At 44.3% G+C, this 15126-nt stretch overlaps 1 protein-coding gene across 2 annotated transcripts in view; it reads left to right on the forward strand.

Annotated features, from left to right (window-relative positions):
* Positions 1-15126, forward strand: part of LOC141098571 (cytochrome P450 2C23-like) — a 211295-nt gene that overhangs the window by 158491 nt on the left and 37678 nt on the right. For both annotated transcript variants that reach the window (XM_073586477.1, XM_073586476.1), the window contains 2 exons: positions 12377-12561; positions 12693-12834. In XM_073586477.1, coding sequence (XP_073442578.1) covers positions 12377-12561; positions 12693-12834 — 327 coding nt within the window. The remainder of the gene's footprint in view (positions 1-12376; positions 12562-12692; positions 12835-15126) is intronic.

The following is a 15126-nucleotide window of genomic DNA, read 5'->3' on the forward strand; positions in this document are numbered from 1 at the left end:
AGCGAAGGCAGATGACATGAAATTGCCCTCTGCCACAGAGTCCACGCAAACCTCCACAGTCAGAGTGGAAGAATTGAACTCTAACGCCCCTTTAAACAGGAGCTTGGAGAAAGTTGCGGTGTCTAGTTGGCCCCCTCCGATAACCACTAAACGGGAGCGTTTCCTGAGCGCTGTGGGCACTGGTTAGCAAGGTGCCCAGTCTGCCGACAGCGGAAGCAGACTGGTGGTACCCGCACGGACCAGGCCCATGACCTCTGGAGGCTCGGGGGCTGACCGGGAGGTTCCAGTGGTGTAGCAAAATTTGGAGCCAACTTATATAGTTGGCGGGACCTGCAGCGCTCCAGCCCTCGCTCAGTGAAGCGAATGTTGATTCGGAGACCGTAATGAGCTCTTCTAAAGTGGTGGGCTCCTCCCTGGTGGCCAGGGCGTCTTTGACATGATCAGCCAGGACTCTCTAGAATACAGATATGAGAACCTTATCTGGCCACTCCAGCTCCGAGGCCAGAGTTCTGAAGAGGATGGCATACTGGCTGACCAGAGACGCACCCTGGGTTAGAGCCAGCAACTGAAGTGCAGTATCTTGCGTGACCCGAAGGCCCAGGAACACCTGCTTCAGAGCGACCTGGAAATGGGTGGCATTCTGTACCAGGAGATCCCCGTACTCGCACAGTGGGGTGGCCCACTCCAGGGCCCTGCCCGACAGGAGGGAGATGAAAATCCCCACCCTGGCCCACTCAGAGGGAAATCGTGTGGCCAGCAACTTCAGGTGAATGGAGCACTGACTCACGAAACCCCTGCATGAAGCTCTATATCCTGAGAACTTCTCGGGCAGCGGGAGGTGGGACAAGGCCGGGGCAGGACTGGAATGTCATGATCTGCTGAGTTCATGGGATCAGGTAGTTTAGAGGTTAATCTGACAGCCTCACAATGAGATTCTGGGAGGCTTTTTATAGCGTCATTGTGGGCTCACTCCTTGTCGCTTATACTCAGACCCTTGGCCGAGTGTGTGACCCTGTGTGCTTTGTGACTGTGATACTTTATGATTGCTTGGTTTTGATCCGGTTCTGTCCCTGTTACGAGTTCTGCCTGTTCCTTTTGTACTGCTCTGCTATTCCCGTGTATGACTCTTTTGCCTTAGACCTGACTATTCTCTGACTGCCTCCCTTGTACTGCGTTGCTATCTCTGTGTATGATTCATTGATTACATTTTGACTATTCTCTGCTTGCCCCTCTGGTACCGCGCCGTCCTCCCTGTGTATGACCCCTGCTTGTCTGACCTGAGTTTCCCTAGCCTTTGCTCCAGGATTCCTGTAATAGAACCCTATCCTGCAGCAGGACGCTAAGCCACGCCCCCTGTGGTCACATGATCGTAGGTCCTTGTACTGCTAAACTACTTTCAGTGTCGCAGGTCCTGTTGTCTGAACTTTCCCTGCAGTATGGGACCCCGGGTCCTCCCGTAGTCTTGGTGAGTTACCCTGTTCAGCCATGGCAGCCCGCCGGCGCTGACAGGATCCTGATATGGAAGCTCCCTAGAGATTTTAGGAGGCTGAACTATTATCTCAGGCCCACTATAGATTACACCTAAATTTAACAGGCTGAAATTGGCTGGTGTATGACAAAGTACAAGATGTGTATATAGTATTGGGGAGAATTGGAAGCTCCCTAGAGATTTTAGGATGCTGACAATGATGCTCTCAGTACAAGTATGGCAGCAGGCAGCCTAATAAGCAGGACTGCTGCACACAAAAGTGTGGAAAAATGAACGTTTGGTAACTGTGCAGAAAAGAGGAAGAAAAGTATTTTTGCATTTAAAAAAGCAGTTTGCACAGCAGTGTGCAAACAGCAATGCAGCTATTAGGGAGCCTTATAAGGCAGCCTAATAACCAACAGAGCTGATGCACCAAAATATAGCCTCCCCTGTCACTGCACACAAACTGTTGTGTTGTGCAGTGGAAATCGCTAACAGCAGAAGCAGCTTTTTTGGTCTTCTTCCCTGCCTAATGCTCTCCCTTATTCAGAATCAGCAGCAGCAACCTCTCCCTATGCTAATATCAGCAGAAGTAAGATGGCGGGCGGCATGCACGCCCTTTTATGGCCCCTGTGACGCCACACTTGCATGCCCTTCTCAAAGATGGTGGTGACCGATGCCCATGTCATCGCGTTGCCCATAGTATGCATCCTCCATCATTGGCTTAAAAAGGGCGCTGGAAGCATCATTTGAAGCGCGATTTTGGCGCTCTGGCCGCTGACCTCGTGGCCGACCTCACGCTATTGTCGGGTTTCGTTTCGTGAATCCCGACTTTAGCGAAAGTCGGCGACTTATGAATTTGACCGACCGTTTCGCTCAACTCTATAATTTAGGCCTAAGATGCCTAAATTTCTGGCACACAGATGTATGAGGCATGTCAGAGATACACCCCACTCTAAAATGTGGCCTGTTTTTTTTTTTAAAAAAAAATGCAACATAGTGCTGTACGAGGGGCGATCCAAAAGTAATGATAATCGGTTATTTCTATTGCACACACAAAATAAAATAAAATGTTTTCTTCTCTCTTAGGTACCCACTAGTCCAGGAAAAAAAAAATCACTTAAATAGGCCACGAATCCCGGGAGCTACATTCATTTGAATATGAACTGCCAAGGAGTGAACATCAAAATGGAAAAAAACGAGCTCAGAGCTGTCATCAAATACCTCTGCTTGAAAAACATGTCTACCAAAGACATACACAGCAACTTGGCGGAAACATTGGGGGACTCTTCTCCTCCATATTCCACAGTTGCACGCTGGGCCAAGGAATTTAAGCTGGGAAGAACATCGACGGAAGATGAACATCGCGAAGGATGCCCATCCACGTCCCTCAATGAAGAAAACGTGAAAAAAGTTGAAGAAGTTGTGTTGGCAGATCGGAGAGTGACTATCAGGCATGTAGCTGAGGTCACAGGGATCTCATATGGCAGTATTCATAGAATCCTTGCAAAAGAATTGCATATGAGAAAGGTCTCCGCACGTTGGGTGCCAAAAATGTTAACCGACGAGCAAAAGAAGAAACGAGTTAACATTTCAATAGCAAATCTCGAAAAGTTCCAAGCAGACAAGGAGAATTTTTTGTCACGTTTTTTGACCATGAATGAGACCTGGATCCACCACTTTGATCCTGAAAATAAACAACAATCGATGACAAGGAAACGAGCCGACGAACCGACGCCGAAGAAATTCAAAGTGTCAAACTCAGCAGGGAAGGTTATGGCGTCCGTTTTTTGGGACGCTGAAGGAATTATTATGGTGGACTATTTGGAGAATGGAGCCACTATTACGGGCTCCTACTACGCAGAACAAATAAGAAGATTGCGGGAGGCTATCAAGGAGAAAAGGAGCGGCAAACTGCGGGCTGGAGTGCTGTTTCACCAAGATAACGCACCAGCTCACAAAGCTGCAGTTGCCATGGCTACCATTCAAGAAGCGGGCTTTGAACTGGTGGAACACCCCCCCTATTCGCCAGATCTAGCCCCCAGTGACTTCTTTCTCTTTCCTCGGCTCAAGGAACACCACCGGGGCAAGAAATTTGACGACAATAGCGACGTGATAACTGCTGTTAGGGAGTTTTTTGAGGGTCAAGATCAAGAATTTTTTTCGAAGGGAATTCTAAGTTTAGAAAAGAGATGGACTAAATGTATAGACTTGTTAGGAGACTATGTAGAAAAATAAAAAATTTTTTTGACTATATTCATTGTGTTTATTATTGATTATCATTACTTTTGGATTGCCCCTCGTATATAACTTGAGTACCAGACAGGAAAACACTGGAGTACCGGCCTAAAATCCAAAAAATTTTATCACACGAACATATGAGGTGTGTCACAGATATACCCCACTGTAAAATATGTTTCTTGGTTTTTTGGTGGATGCAAAAGACTGCTGGATGTAACGAGAGTGACAGACTGCCCAAAAAAGGAAATTTAGGCCTAAAATGCCTCAATTTTTGGCACACAGATGTATGAGGCGTGTAATAGATAGACCCCAATGTAAAATGTGGCCTGTTTTTTAAATAATGCAACATAGTGCTGTATATAACTTGAGTACCAGACAGGAAAACACTGGAATACCGGCCTAAAATCTACAAATTTTCATCACATGGATGTATGAGGCGTGTCACAGATATACTATACTGTAAAATATGTTTCTTTGTTTTTTGGTGGATGCAAAAGACTGCTGGATATAACAAGAGTGACAGACTGCCCAAAAAAAGGGAATTTAGGCCTAAAATGCCTCAATTTTTGACACACGGATGTATGAGGCGTGTTATAGATAGACCCCACTGTAAAATGTGGCAGTTTTTTTTTTATATGCAACATAATGCTGTATATAAGTACAGTTTCACCCAGGACAAAAAAAGAAAACCGCCGTAAATTGTCAAAACTTTGAGCACACACAGATATGAGCTGACAAGTAGATACCACTACAACAAATGTGTGCCCTGTTTTTTTATTTTTGAGCTAACTAGTGCTGTATTTAACCAAAAGTGACAGCCAGCAAAAAAAAAAAGAAAACAGCCGTAAAATGGGCAAACTTTGAGCACTCACAGATATGAGTTGCCATGGAGATACGACTGTTGTAAATTCCCTTGCTTGGACTTCTGAGATGAAGCTCCCACTGCTCCCTCTGGTGGTTACTGGGAGTAGTGGAGCTGGCCAGGTTGATGGAAGTTTCCCACCTGACGACGATAATTGGGAACCTGGGATTACTGGCTGGGAGCATATAATTGAGCTGGCTGCTCTTGGTGGTTGCTGGTGATTTCCTCCTTGTGCATTTGGAGTTCTTTTATCTCCTGCCTGATCTGTATGGTTCAGATAAGTGACTCTTTTGCTAATCCTTTGCATCTAATCTGGTTGTGCCTTTTTTTTGCTTTCTGCTTTGTTGCTAGGGTTCAGCGTACTCCCTGTTGGGGGCAGCGCTGGGCCCCACTCCATATGTTACAGCTTGTGTCAGTTTGTTCAGTCCCCTGTTATGTTAGTATCTTTTGCTTTGCTTTCAGTTTATACCAAAGTGCTGATCTAGCGGGGGTGAGGTGTGTGGCCTCAGGTTTTTTGTATATCAGATGTGTTGGATTTTTGCAGGGTTTTGTGCGTGATTGCAGACAGTATCTTTTCTGTCCTGTCCTGTCTAGACAGCTTGGGCCCCACCGTTTGCTCAGTCTGTTCACTGCCTGTGTTTGTTTCTCATCTTGTCTCACCAACAATATACTGTATGTTTGGTGGCTGTCTATTCCCTTGGGGATCTGCTCCAAGGCAGTTTAGATTTCACCTTTCTGGCTTTATGCTTAGTTAGTTCTCTGACTGTGCCGAAGCATCTAGGGCATCTTAGGAACGCTCCACGGCTACTGCTAGTTGTGTTGATAGGATCAGGGGTCTGCAATCCGCTTAGTTACCAACCTCTTTTTCTGGTGGCTTAGCCTGTTCCTCCCATCCTCCTCTGTGACCCATTCGTAACAGAATCACCAGCCAAACCGTAGACTCTAGGGTACTCACATGAAGGATAGACCAAGTACCCTTAGTCTTAGACTAAGCAATTGTATGATTGTGTTGAGCAGTTTGCTGCTGAAGTGCAGGGAATTTCTGCCTCTCTCGCTCAATCATCTGCTGTAGAACCAAAGATCCCTACTCCTGATGTATTTTCGGGGGATCGGTCAAAATTTTTGAATTTCAAGAATAACTATGTAAAATATTTCTTGCCTTGAAACCTAATTCATCAGGGAGCTCGGTGCAGCAGGTTAAAATTGTCATCTCCCTGCTGCGTGGCGATCCCCATGATTGGGCTTTTTCTCTGACACCTGGAGATCCTATTCTGGCTAATGTAGATGCATTTTTTCAGGCCTTGGGGTTGTTGTGTGATGAACCTAATGCTATTGATCAAGCGGAGAAAACCTTATTGGCATTGAACCAGGGTCAGGATGCTGCGGAGTTATTATATTGCCAGAAGTTCCGAAAGTGGGCGGTCCTTACTAAATGAAATGATGATGCCCTAGCCGCTCTCTTTCGGAAAGGTCTGGCAGAAACTGTAAAAGATGTTATGGTGGGATTTCCTGTCCCCTCTGGTCTTCATGACTCCATTTCGTTAGCCATTCAAATTGAACAACGTTTACGTGAGCATAAAAGTACGCGAGAGGCGGTACTGCCTTTTGTACAAACTTCTGAACCCATTCAATGTGATAGGGTTTTGTCTAGGGCGCAACGTCAAGAGTTCAGAAGGCGTAATAAGTCATGCTTCTTTTGTGGGGACACCTCTCATATTGTTTCTGTCTGCCCTAAACGAGAAAAACGCTTTGCTCACGCATTTGCGGTGGGTAGTGTACAGTCTAAGTTCCTGTTGGCAGTTACCTTGATCTCCTCCTTGTATACATTTTCTGTTAAGGCCTTTGCCAAGCATTGTGGTTTCCTCATGGTGCCCCTGAGGACTCCTATTCCCTTGAGGGGGATTGATGCTACCCCTTTGACGGAGAATAAACCCCAGCTTTGGACCCACGTAGTAATGAGGGTCACCCCGGACCATCAAGAGAACTGTAAATTTTTGGTGTTGCACACTTTACATGATACTATTGTACTGGGTTTTCTTTGATTGCAAACCCATAATCCTGTTTTGGATTGGAAATCTGTGTCTGTGGTGAGTTGGGGTTGTCAATGTGTTCTTAGTGACACTCCTTTTTTCTCCACCTCTCCCCATTCTCAAGATGTTCCTGACTACTTGGCTGATTTTTCTGATGTATTTAGTGAGAGTAAGTCCGCGTCTTTGCCTCCTCATAGGAGTTATTACTGCGCAATTGAGTTAATGCCCGGCTGTAAATTTCCCAAGGGTCGGCTTTTCAACTTATCGGTACCTGAACATGATGCTATGCGATCTTATATCGAGCAGTCATTGGAGAAGGGTCATATCAGACAATCCTCTTTGCCTTTGGGTGCTGGTTTTTTTTGTGGCCAAAAAAGATGGCTCATTATGGCCATGTATTGACTATTGTTCCCTTAACAAATCACTGTGAAATATCAGTACCCATTACCCCTGATTTCTGATTTATTTTCCAGAGTTAAAAGTGCTTGTTGGTTTACCAAATTTGACCTCAGGGGGTGTATAATCTTATTCGCATCAAGCACGGGGAGGAATGGAAGACAGGGTTTAATACTTCGAAGGGACATTTTGAGTACCTGGTGATGCCTTTTGGGCTCACTAATGCCCCTTCCGTCTTCCAATCTTTATGAATTATATTTTCCGGGACCTTGTGGATAAGTTTTTGATCATTTATCTGGATAATATTTTGATTTTTTTCCAGTGATTGGGATTCTCATGTGGAACATGTCCAGACTGTGTTCCGGATTTTGAGGGAAAATACTCTGTATGTTAAAGGATCTAAATGTCTTTTTGGTGTACAGAGGATTTCGTTTTTGGGATTCATTTTGTCCCCGTCGGCTATTGAAATGGACCCAGCCAAGGTACAGGCCATTTATAATTGGGATCAGCCCACTTCTCTGAAGGATCTTCAGAAGTTTTTGTGTTTTGCTCATTTCTACCGTAAATTTATAAGTAATTTTTCTGATATTGTTAAACCTCTGACGGATTTGACCAAAAAGGGCGCTGATGTGGTGAATTGGTCTCCAGAGGCAGTATCAGCATTTCAGGAGCTTAAGCAGAGATTCACTTCTGCTCCGGTTCTATGGCAACCTGATGTTTTTCACTCCCATTTCAGGTGAAAATACAGTAGATGCTTCTGAGATTGGTGCAGGAGCCGTTTTGTCTCAAAGAGATCCGGTAACCTCTAAGATGAATCCCTGTGCCTTCTTTTCTCAAAAATTTTCTCCATCTGAGCGTAACTATGACGTGGGGAATCGGGAATTGTTGGCCATGTAGTGGGCATTTGAAGAGTGGAGACATTGGTTGGAGGGAGCTAGACATCAAATTGTGGTCCTCACCGATCACAAGAATTTGATTTATCTTGAATAAGCCAAGCACTTGAATCCTAGACAGGCTAGGTGGGACTTATTTTTCTTGCATTTTCATTTTGTGGTCTCCTTTCTTCCGGGCACTAAGAATGTTAAGGCGGACACCCTTTCTAGGAGTTTCTTGCAGATTCTCTTGATGTGCCAAGCCTACTACCATTCTAAATGAGGGTGTAGTTCTTTCCACCATCTCTCCTGATTTGAGATGTGCCCTGGAGGAATTTCAGGAGGATAAACCTGAACAATGTCCTATGGGAAAATTGTATGTCCCTGACCAGTGGAGGAAAAGAGTGATGTCTGAAATTCATTGCTCTGCATTGGATGGTCATGCAGGTATCTTTGCTAACAGAGATTTGGTGAGACAGTCTTTTTGGTGGCCTGCCTTATCTCGTGATGTCAGGAATTTTGTGCAGTCCTGTGGAACTTGTTCTTGGTCTAAGGGCCCCGTCACACATAGCGATCTCGCTAACGAGATCGCTGCTGAGTCACAAGTTTTGTGACACAACAGCGATCTCACCAGCGAGATCGCTGTGTGTGACAGTGATCAGTGACCGGCCCCCCTGCCGGTATCGCTGATCGCTGTAGGAAAGCCCAGGACTTTTCTTTGGTCGCTGGTCTCCCGCAGGCCAGCATGCATCGCTGCGTGTTACAGGCGGGAGACCAGCGATCAGCTGGTAACTAACGTACACATCGGGTATCCAAGGGACGTGCGTCCCTTAGAAACCCGATGTGTATGTTAGTTACCAGCGCGCTGATGCAGGGAGCTGGTAACTAACGTACACATCGGGTATCTAAGGGACGCACGTTAGTTACCAGCTCCCTGCATCAGTGCGCTGGTAACTAACTAACACAGCGACGCCGCACGCTCGGCGTCGCTGTGCTGATCGCTGGTGAAGCTGTCTGTTTGACAGCTCACCAGCGATCACATAGTGACTTACCAGCGATCCTGACACGATGATATCGTTGTCGGGATCACTGGTGAGTCGTTATGTGTGACGGGGCCTTTAGCTCTGTTCTCGTGCTAGTGGTTTGTTGATGCCCCTGCCGGTGCCCAGGAGGCCATGGACCCATATCTCAATGGATTTTATCTCTGATCTCCCTGTCTCTCAGAGAATGACTGTTATCTGGGTGATCTGTGATAGATTTTCTAAGAAGGTCCATCTTGTACCACTCCCAAAGTTGCCATCTTCTTCTGAGTTGGTGCCCTTGTTTTTACAACAAGTGGTTTGCTTGCACGGGATTCCTGAGCACATTGTGTCAGACAGAGGGGTCCAGTTTGTTTCCAGATTTTGGAGAGCTTTTTGTTCCAAACTGGGAATTCAGTTGTCTTTCTCGTCTTCATTTCATCTTCAGACCAATGGGCAGACTGAGAGAACAAACCAGACTTTGGAGTCCTATTTGAGATGTTTCATATCTGCTGATCAGGATGATTGGGTCTCATTTTTGCCCTTGGCCAAATTTGCGCTAAACAATTGGACTAGTTCTTCCACTTTGATGTCTTTTGTAACTTTGGGTTTCATCCTCGATTTTCTTCGGGGCAGGTGGAAGCTTCTGCCTGCCCAGGTGTGGATTCTGTGGTAGAGAGAATGCAGCAGATTTGGGACCAAGCAGTGGATAAGTTGTCCCACTCTCAGAAAAAGGTCCAACGGTTTTCCAACCGGCATAGGACCATTGGTCCCCGGTTTAAAGTGGGTGATATGGTTTGGTTATCCTCCAAAAATTATTCCCATGAAGGTTGCATCTACAAAATTCAAGCCAAGGTTTATTGGACCTTATAAGATTTTGGAAATCCTTAACACCATTTCTTTCCGTTTGGCTCTTCCAGTTATGTTTAAGATTCATAACATTTTTCATAAATCTTTCTTGAAAAGGTTTGTGGAGCCAGTAGTTCTCATGGCGGCACCCCCTGACCCTGTACTGGTTAAGTGTATTTTGGAGTATGAGGTAGAGAAGATATTGGATTCTCATCTGGCTAGACGGAGACTTCAGTACTTGGTCAAGTGAAAGGGTTATGGCCAGGAGGATTATTCTTGAGTCTCTGCTTCTGACATCCATGCCAAGAGATTGATTCGTGTCTTTCACCGGGCCCATCCTGATCGGCCTGGTGGCGTGGATGAGGGTTCGGTAACCCCTCCTCAAGGGGGTGGCACTGTTGTGAATTTCCTTGCTCGGACTTCTGAGCCTAAGCTCGCTCTGCTCCCTCTGGTGGTTACTGGGAGTAGTGAAGCTGGCCAGGTTGATGGAAGTTTCCCACCTGATGACGATAATTGGGAACCTGGGATTACTGGCTGGGAGCATGTAATTGAGCTGGCTGCTCTTGGTGGTTGCTGGTGATTTCCTCCTTGTGCATTTGGAGTTCTTTTGTCTCCTGCCTGATCTGTATGGTTCAGTTAAGTGATTCTTTTGCTAATCCTTTGCATCTAATCTGGTTGTGCCTTTTTTTTGCTTTCTGCTTTGTTGCTAGGGTTCAGCGTACTCCCTGCTTGGGGCAGCGCTTGGCCCCACTCCATATGTTACAGCTTGTGTCAGTTTGTTCAGTCCCCTGTTATGTTAGTATCTTTTGCTTTGCTTCCAGTTTATACCAGAGTGTTCATCTAGCGGGGTGAGGTCGTGTGGCCTCAGGTTTTTTGTATATCAGATGTGTTGGATTTTTGCAGGGTTTTGTGCGTGATTGCAGATATTATCTTTTCTGTCCTGTCCTGTCTAGACAGCTTGGGCCCCACCGTTTGTTCAGTCTGTTCTCTGCCTGTGTTTGTGTCTCATCTTGTCTCACCGACAATATATGTTTGGGGGCTGTCTATTCCTTTCAGGATCTGCTCTGGGGCAGTTTAGATTTCACCTTTCTGGCTTTAGGCTTAGTTAGTTCTCTGGCTGTTCCGAAGCATCTAGGGCATCGTAGGAACGCTCCACAGCTACTGCTTGTTGTGTTGATAGGATCAGGGGTCTGCAATCTGCTTAGTTACCAACCTCTCAGGTTTTCTGGTGGCTTAGCCTGTTCCTGCCATCCTCCTTGGTGACCCATTCAAAACATATGACTGTGACAAATGTGTGGCTTCCTTTTTTTTTTGGCTAAATACTGCTGTATTTAACCAAAAGTGACAGCCACGCAAAAAAAAGAAAGCAGCCATAAACTGGCCAATCTTTGAGCATGCACTGATATGAGCTGGCACGGAGATGCCACACCAAAAAATGTGAGGCCTGTATTCCAATTACATCTGGGGCTAGCTATATACGGCTAATATATCCCACATGTAGCAGCAGCAGTACCAGAATACTGGAAAAGAATGGACCCTCTTGATGGATGCAATGAGCTATTTACACACATACAGGCCTTGCACTGATGTGTATAGAATGAAATACACTACCCTGAGTGCCTAGCACTGGAACCTATATACTCCGGAATTAGTCCTTAGAAGGACCGTTGGTTTAGCTGGATGTAAGTATTTTTGACGGTAGAACCCACACTAACTAATAAATCCCCAATTCTGACCCTATCAAGGCAACCGCTCTCCCTACACTCTCTCAATCCGGAGCTGAATGCGCCGAGCAGGGCGGCGTCTGGTCTCTTATACCCCTGATGATGCTGTGCAGCCAGCCAATCACTGCACGACCACAACAAAGATGGCTGCGACGTTTCATAGCCAGGCAGACAATCCCTGCAGCGTGATTGGGTCTCTAAAGTCTGCCAAAAATGCTGGGTGGAGACTTGATCTCCCGCCGAGTAATCCCAGAAATGCTCGGTGCTCGCCGAATACACCGAGTAGAGTGATACTCGGGCGAGTGCCGAGTAGTGTCGAGCACGTTCGCTCATCACTACTTATAATCCTTGGGGATTTAGGTGATTATGCTTTTGTTATGAAGTTGGAGTTTTAAAAGTTTTTTTTAATAAATGATGAATTTCGAAGGACCCAAGAGCTGTATTTTTTCCTCTTTTAATTGAACTCCCTGCTGTGCTACAGATTTTCTGTGCTCGGGCTCATGGAGGATTGAGGGGTAAGCTGACCTTTTTCTTTATCTTACAATGGGTGGGTGTGCCAGATTAAATCCTATGTTTCCTCTAACAGCTAAATAGCTGTCACTACATGAGTGGTTGATACCCAAGCTACTGTAATGCCCTGCACAAAGAGTAAGCGACACAGCTAATTAGGAGAACTATACTGCATTTCTAATTGTAGTTATATTTTTTTTATTATTATTATTATTATTATTATTATTATTATTATTACACTTACTGCATGTTGGGATAGAATCTTAGACATAGGAATATTACTTTTATGAAAGTGTAGAATAACAAAATAAATTTGTTTTACAGGTCCAACATATATTGAACTTTGTTTTATATATTTCCGAATTTGCATTGTAACTCACAATACATTCCATTTTTACCTTTAAGAAACAGTGCAAAATGAAATTGAAAATGTTATAGGATCTGCTCAACCTCAAGTAGAACATAGAAAGGAAATGCCATATACTGACGCTGTCATTCATGAAATTCAAAGATTTGGGGACATTGTACCTGGAAGCCTCCCACATGCCACAGCTACGGACGTCACATTCAGGGGATATAATCTTCCAAAGGTTAGGACACTTTTTTATAACTTAAGTCAGGATTTTGTGTGTGTGTTTTATTAAGAATTTTTGCATATTTATAATATTTTCGCTATATTGTATATTTTTATGGTAGTTTATTTTACCTTTTGTTTCCCCAGGGCACAACTGTCATTCCATTACTTCACTCTGCTCTTAGAGATGAAGCTTATTTTGAGAAGCCAGAAGAGTTTTATCCTGGGCACTTTCTTGACTCAGAAGGAAAATTTAAGAAGAACGAAGCCTTCATTCCCTTCTCATTAGGTAAATCTCTTTCCTTCATTCCCTTTTAATGGCATCATGCATTTATATAACATAAAGCAAACTGTATAAACTGAACCTCAAAATTTATCTTGGTTTAAAATATAATTTTGAAGTGCTGATCCTGTACTGCATTTTTGATTTACACCTTGATTTTAGTCCTGTAATCATAGCAGCATCAGCGGTTTCAATCAAACAGTCTCTAAAGTATATCTGAAAAATATTCAGAATTGGGAGTCCTCAGTGGTTGATACCTTTTAATGGCTAACTGAAAAGATGGTAACACATTGCAAGCTTTCGAGACTACTCAGGTCTCTTCTTCAGGCATAGACAAATACAAAATCTGAAGAGTCACATATTTATGCACAATACAGCATAGAAAAAATGCAATGGATAAGACAAGTGACGTGAAGCAGAACTATCAATATGGGATAGGGAGAAACATAAATATTGGACCAGTACATAGATAAGGAGTCCGGATGTTTTATAGTCCTCTGATTGGGGTCTTGTAATGTGTTGTGATTAGTGTTGAGCTTTCCGATACCGCAAGTATCGGGTATCGGCCGATATTTGCCGTATCGGAATTCCGATACCGAGTACCGATACTTTTTTCGTATCGGATACCGGAATCGGAAGTCCAAAATGCAATGAGCCACTTTTGTGGCTCTGATTGGCTGCCAAAATGACGTCATCATGATGCGCTGTCTGTGCGCATCATGATGCGCCGTCAGTTCGGGCCTTCGGGGGGGCTGTGCTGACTGTCCGGGGGTCTGTACCGGCCTGCCGGTGGTCTGTGCAGGCTCAGGTAGTCTGTGCCGGCCTGCCGGGGGGCTGTGCCGGCCTGCCGGTGGTCTGTGCAGGCTCCGGTGGTCTGTGCCGGCCTGCTGGGGGGCTGTGCCGGCCTGCCGGTGGTCTGTGCAGGCTCCGGGGGTCTGTGCAGGCATCGTCCGATGGGACTACAAGTCCCATCGGGCGATGCCTGCTACCATGACAGTGATTGACACATTAGCCAATGATGGGACAGTAGTAGTCCCATCATCCGGCTAATGTGTTGAATGTAAAAAAAAAAAAAAAAAAAAAATTACATGCTACATACATGCTACATACATACAACATGCATACTACATATATACTACATGCAACATGCATACTGCATACATGCTACATACATGCTACATACTACATACATGCTACATACATACTACATATATACTACATGCATGCAACATACATACTACATATATACTACATGCATGCAACATACATACAACATATATACTACATGCATGCAACATGCATACTACATATATACTACATGTAACATACATACTACATATATACTACATGCAACATGCATACTACATACATGCTACATACTACATGCATGCTACATACATGCTACATACTACATACATGCTACATATATACTACATGCATGCAACATACATACTACATATATACTACATGCATGCAACATACATACTACATATATACTACATGCATGCAACATGCATACTACATATATACTACATGTAACATACATACTACATATATACTACATGCAACATGCATACTACATACTACATGCATGCTACATACTACATACATGCTACATACTACATACATGCTACATACATACTACATACATAATACATATATACTACATGCATGCAACATGCATACTACATATATACTATATATACTACATGTAACATACATACTACATATATACTACATGCTACATACATGCAACATACACACTACATGCTACATACATGCAACATACATACTACATACATGCTACATACATACTACATACATACCACATGCATGCAACATGCATACTACATACATACCACATGCATGCAACATGCATACTACATACATACCACATGCATGCAACATGCATACTACATATATACTGCATATATACTACATGCATGCAACATACATATATACTACATACAATACATATAGACATACAGTACATATAACATAGAGTACATACTTACCGTCACTTGTCACTTTGATCCCCGAAGCCATTGTCACCTGAAGGATAAATATCAAAATAAAAAAACACCAATATACTTACCCCGATCCGCAGATGTCCACGAGGGTCCCACGTCCATCTTGCGTGGAGAACAGCAGCATCAGCTGATGCTACCGTTCTCTACCAGCTCCAGGAATACAATGACGGAAGGTAGGTATCCTTCCGCACTGTATTCCTCCACCACTTTAAAAAAAAAAAAAAAAAAAGTCCCTAGTCTCACTTTATGCCATTGCTACGCAGCAATG

The sequence above is a fragment of the Dendrobates tinctorius genome, unplaced genomic scaffold, assembly GCF_039654945.1.
Source record: "Dendrobates tinctorius isolate UK_male_01 unplaced genomic scaffold, ASM3965494v1 ptg000093l, whole genome shotgun sequence".
NCBI lineage: Eukaryota > Metazoa > Chordata > Amphibia > Anura > Dendrobatidae > Dendrobates > Dendrobates tinctorius.